Raw genomic sequence first — 5,390 nt, forward strand, 5'->3', positions numbered from 1 at the left:
GTTTGCAAAGTTTCGGAACATGCGGTTTTGTAATTTCAAAGTTAAATTGTAAAATGTTGTTATACTATTTTGATTTTTTTTCCAAAAATCTGACAGGGTAGAGACACAACACGGGTCCATAAACTACAAGTGGAGGACTATGTTATTTTGTAAAATTTACTATTGTAAAAGTTGGAGATGACATCATATCATTGTTGGTGGAGATTATTATACAAATTTTGGAGCAGACGCCAGATAGACACACGGATAACCAGACAGAAAAATACAATGTTACAGTATTTTTAGAACGAAGCGCATTTTTTTTTAATTTTGGCAAAATAATTTAATAATAATTATGAAACAATGACTAAAAAACTATATTATATATTACGTGTAGAAATTTAATGACATCGTCGCAGAAGTTTACTAAATAAATGTTCAAAAATTGTACTAAATGTATTTCAACATGCAATGATGTTTGAGCTTTAGAAATATTTTGTTTACATAAAAAAATACATTATCGCTTTACCGTCTACATCATATGCGAACAAAATTTGACAATAATCGGTCCAGTAGTTTCGGAGATTATCTGTCTAATAAAAATCGACACAGACGACAGACAGACGGAAACGGGAAACCACTTTTTCATATTCTAGGGGTCACGAAACGTCGAGAAAACATGAAAGTGGCAAGTCCCGATGGATTCGTTTACTACACTACAATAAAAAACAAAATTGCAGATAAACTTTTATAATTTAGCCACTGGAGTTCTTTGAGTGTGTTTCAGAAGCAAGGGAAGTGCTGTCTGAATAACTTTACACCAGTTTTTATCTGACACGAATTTCATAATCATATAAGTGTAGAATGTGTAAATCACGTTCTTTAAGATGTTTACAGGATAGTAAATAAGTCACAATGAATATATAATTCTTTCAGACAAGAAATTAAGAAATCAGTAAAATGTTACAAATTTTTGTAAATTAAGTGTATCGTACTTGTCTATATTTAACCTTACGACTTATCGTGATTCTTTTCTGTTTATAACAATAGAGAATTAAACCGATGTTGAACAAAAATAACTAAAGGAAATAAATAGAAACGGAAGTAATATGTATAATTTGCTGGAATTATTGTTACCAAAACATTAAAACTACAATTAACCTTACTAGTGTCTTATTAAGAAATGGATTTTGATAATAATTTTTAAAATATAGCGGGTGAACAGTTTTAGCTAGACAGATTTGTCATAAGGCTACTTTTTGTCCTCTATACTTATTTTGTCTTAGTTATTATGATTGTCACTTTTAAGGCTATTCTTTCTTGTCAAATTTTGTTGTTATGTTTTTTATGTAGTTTAGTGCAAAACGTTTTCTTAAATTGTTCGAACTATAAACTAAAATTGGAAATTCACACCCTCAATGCCTGGTTTTTTTAAAGGCTTATGTATTTTTTTTTCGTTGTAATATACATATAAGTTTTCGGAAAAGAAAACGGGATTTATCCCGTCATGTTTTCAAATGTACTTCATACACGCCATATTATTAGGATATCGGGAAAGGGTCTTTAAAAGAGATTTTTCTAATGCAGACATTGTACTTTCAGTCATCTGAAAAGTAATACAAACATTCCTAAACGTTCATTAATAATACACAATTATTAAATAGTCCATAAACGTGCTTGCATAAATATTCTATAAAATAATACAATAATCCTATCTACTTAAATGAAATTCTAATATCTATATCCCTGCTGTCCTCCGAAACCTCCAGATGAAGATCCACCGTATTGGCCACCCCCTGAACCTCCTTGGTATCCACCGCTTGCTTCTTCGGCTCTGTTTTGTTCAATGGACCTCAAAATGGCATCAGGGATTGGTGGAGGTGTGGGCAAATGGGCACCTTGAGGATGGAAGCCATTTTCATCAGCGGTGTAGGTGATGGTAAATTGCTGTCCGTCGGGTGATGTGAACGAAAAGGACCCGTCGGCAGCCAAAGCGTCAGGACTTGTCAGCTGACCTCTTTCTTGAGCGGCAATACCGTTTCCAGTTTCGTAAGCATAATTGTACGAACCGTCACCATTGTTGTTGTTGTCAAGGCGAAGAATGGGAACTTGTGCGCCACCGCGACCACCGCTGCCACCGCTGCCACCAAATGATGAAGATCCACCAGAAAACCTGCCTCCTGAAGCACCGCCAAAGGCACCACCTTGGGGTCTGCCTGGTGGCAAGTATTGTGAATTAAGGCTAGCGCATGCCGCTAATCCTAAAATTGAACAGATCACAATAGCCTGAAACAATCGCATTAATGAGAAGTTGGTTATTGCTTTCATTAGTGAGGCTTACTTGTTTCATGGTTCTTTAATGAGATGCAGATGAATGTATGGTTGATGACACAGTGATACTTTTAAAATTCCGATGATTGCTTTTATATATGAAATTCCCACTATAAGTGATGAGTATAAACCAATTTATCGAACCAGATTCAGTACAGAGCAAGGTTACTAAACTTAAATGTCAAATTTTTTGAACAATCATTTTATTTAGCATCAGAAGGTGCATTCCTTTATCGTGATGTGACATTGCATCTATTTTTACGATATTAATTAAATATTACCTTGTTAATTTGTGAAATAAAAATTTTAACTGGACTTACTTATATGTTAATGCAGTATGTTGAACAAGTAATAAATTAAAAACTGTAGTTGCATAATATTACAAAATAAATAGCAAACCGTAAGTGTATATAATTCAAAAAAGAATCAATTAGTTCTACCGTTTTAAAAGTGTTGATGGGATTTTGTAATGTGTTATCAAGTTTTTACTATTGATTTATGTCTGTTAGACAATGATTAATATATATTTTAATAATGGTCTATTATTTAAATGATAGGATCTCTTCGAGTAAAAGTTATTCAAAATTATTCATATAAAAATTCATAAATACTTTTGATCGATCGGAAATCCATTTTAAAATCATGAATAATTTTTTCTACCCGGAAAAAATAAACGATTAATAGTATCTAATTTCTTATTGTGTTTATAACAATAAATTTAATTCTTCGTTTCCAGAAAGCTGCTGATGTGGTCTCAAAAAAATTAAATAAATCTTCATTAAAAAATAGTAAAAATACGTCAAGGCGGTGACTTCCGCATAGGTTTTTATTTCTTAGAATCTTCGTACTCAGCACGTTAAGAAAAAAATAGGTATTATTTTTTATTTTATATTTATTTTAGAAATGATTTATGGAATTTTTCATTTCCTCGAAAATTTTATGATTTTTTTGTTAGTTTCGTCCATTAAAACTGCATACACTTTTCCATTACTCATGTAAAACATACCATATATTTACTATAGTTATTGAATACATTTATTTTTCTGAATAAATTAATAAGTAAGTTTCTAAACACTAAAAATCCCTTAATTTCGCATGCAAATTTACTGAACAAATCAATAACTGATCGATGTCGCTCCAAAAAATCATTAAAAAAAATTATAGTAAACCACACTTTTGTAATTATAGCATTTCTTTTATTCCAAAGAATAAGTGAGAATTTTTTGGTACTGAGACATTAAAAAAACTATTTTAATTAAAGTTTATTCAATTTATTATCATTATTATTAGTCATCACTGATCGATAAAACCAAAGCCAAAAAAAATTGAAAATCATCAAGAGTTGGGTTTAGGACAAACGTGTACTTTTAAACTTTTTAATGATATAAGTATTATTTTTAAATTTAAAAATTACAGTGTAATTTAATAGTCGTTATTGGAATGTATGTTGAGTATTTGATTCATAAATCTAAAAAAATTGGTCGAAAGTTGTTTCGAAAGAACTTCCCTAGCACCTAAAGTACAATGAAACATATCTAGTATTTTCCAGTTCAGTTTTGTCTGTATACAATTTTGTGATGACGTTCTCAAGATTTTTGCAAGGACACGTATATCAACTAGGATTGGTGTAGTGTAATACTCAAAATAAATGAGCCGTTCCTGATTTAATCAATAAAATAAATAGACTAATTCATTAATTTAAGCAAATTTAAAAAATATGAATGCAATGATAAATCACAAGTATAGACTCATCACATTTTGGACATTTTAGATAGGATTTATTCGGCAAAATTTGATCTGACGTCATCAGTTTTTTCGAGGGGATAAGCAAATATATTTTGATTAAAAATTTATTATGCTTATCATAACTTTAAAACATCTGCAAGATTTCAAAGCATTCGGTTTTGCAGATTTAAAATTAAATTGCAAAATGTTGTTTTATAATTTTGATTTTTTTCTCAAAAATCTGGACGCTTCTAAAAAAAACTCAACACGGAGTCATAAACTACATGTGTAGAACTATGTTATTTTATACAATTTAAAACTGATTTATTACCTGTAGGTAACGTCACTCAAAATTGTAATTTTGTAATACAAAATTTGATAACAATCACCCTAGTACTTTCGAAGATGATCTGACTAATAAAAATCCAGACAGACAAACGGACGGACAGACAGACGGACAGGCGGACAGACGGACAGACTGACAGACGGGCAGACAGACAGATAGACAGATAGACGAAAACGGGAGACCTATTGCTTCGTACTTTAGGGGTGACCTATTTCTTCGTACTCTAGGGGTGAATGGTCGAGAAAACGAAAAGTAGAGAGTTGGCCAACGGATTCGATTACAATACTTCCTTCACTTACGCTCGGGAAGTAAAATGTACGATATGAATTTTTTATTTCATAAATGTCTTTTGCGTTTTTAACTTGCAACGAAATAAAGAATACTGACTATACTTTTTACTTCATCGCTATCAAATTACCCAATATTTCGCTTGTGGCATTCTGCTTTGTCTGTGTTTTAATATAATAATAATATATTCATATGTATTTGTACAATAAAATTTGCATTGGATCTAGAACGTACATAGCTATTTGAAAAAACTGTTAGAAACACAGATGATTACAGAAAATCGATTAAAATCCATTCATTCATGATTTATTAAATTAAAAATATGCCTGACGACGCAATGTTGTTTATGCTTTAGTAAAGCACCCTTTAGATTTATTTATATACATAAGATGTGTAAAAAATTATGAATGAAGCAATTTATTGTATTCATTAAATGTAGAATTAAGAATGTCTTAACTAATTTTCCTGAAATTCTGAAACACAGAACTCTTGGTTTATAGGTATATCCTAAAATGTTGATAACGTTTAATCATAAAGTTTTATAAAAGAAATCTCTCTTGCAACCTAGCCAAGGATGCTTTTGTCTTCCCGAGCAAAAGCTGAGGGAGTGGTGTAATAGGGTCCTTCGGGCGACTGACTATTTGCATGTCTTCTCGACGTTTCATGATCCCTAGAATGCGAAAAAATGGGTCTCCGCCTATATTTGATAATAATAAGATAA

General features: G+C 31.1%; 1 protein-coding gene across 1 annotated transcript; it reads right to left on the reverse strand.

The window, feature by feature from the left end:
* Nucleotides 1-1,679: 1,679 nt before the first annotated feature.
* On the reverse strand, nucleotides 1,680-2,425 carry LOC135135048 (pupal cuticle protein 20-like). The gene is made up of 2 exons (XM_064063988.1): nucleotides 2,321-2,425; nucleotides 1,680-2,265 (listed from the first exon to the last, which is right to left on the reverse strand). Exons 1-2 carry the CDS (start codon nucleotides 2,327-2,329, stop codon nucleotides 1,711-1,713), a joined length of 564 nt encoding a protein of 187 aa, XP_063920058.1. The 5' UTR covers nucleotides 2,330-2,425; the 3' UTR covers nucleotides 1,680-1,710.
* Nucleotides 2,426-5,390: the final 2,965 nt, after the last annotated feature.

This window comes from Zophobas morio, unplaced genomic scaffold (assembly GCF_036711695.1).
Source record: "Zophobas morio isolate AGI-343-1 ecotype UQ-CSIRO unplaced genomic scaffold, CSIRO_AGI_Zmor_V1 ptg000024l, whole genome shotgun sequence".
NCBI classification, from domain to species: domain Eukaryota; kingdom Metazoa; phylum Arthropoda; class Insecta; order Coleoptera; family Tenebrionidae; genus Zophobas; species Zophobas morio.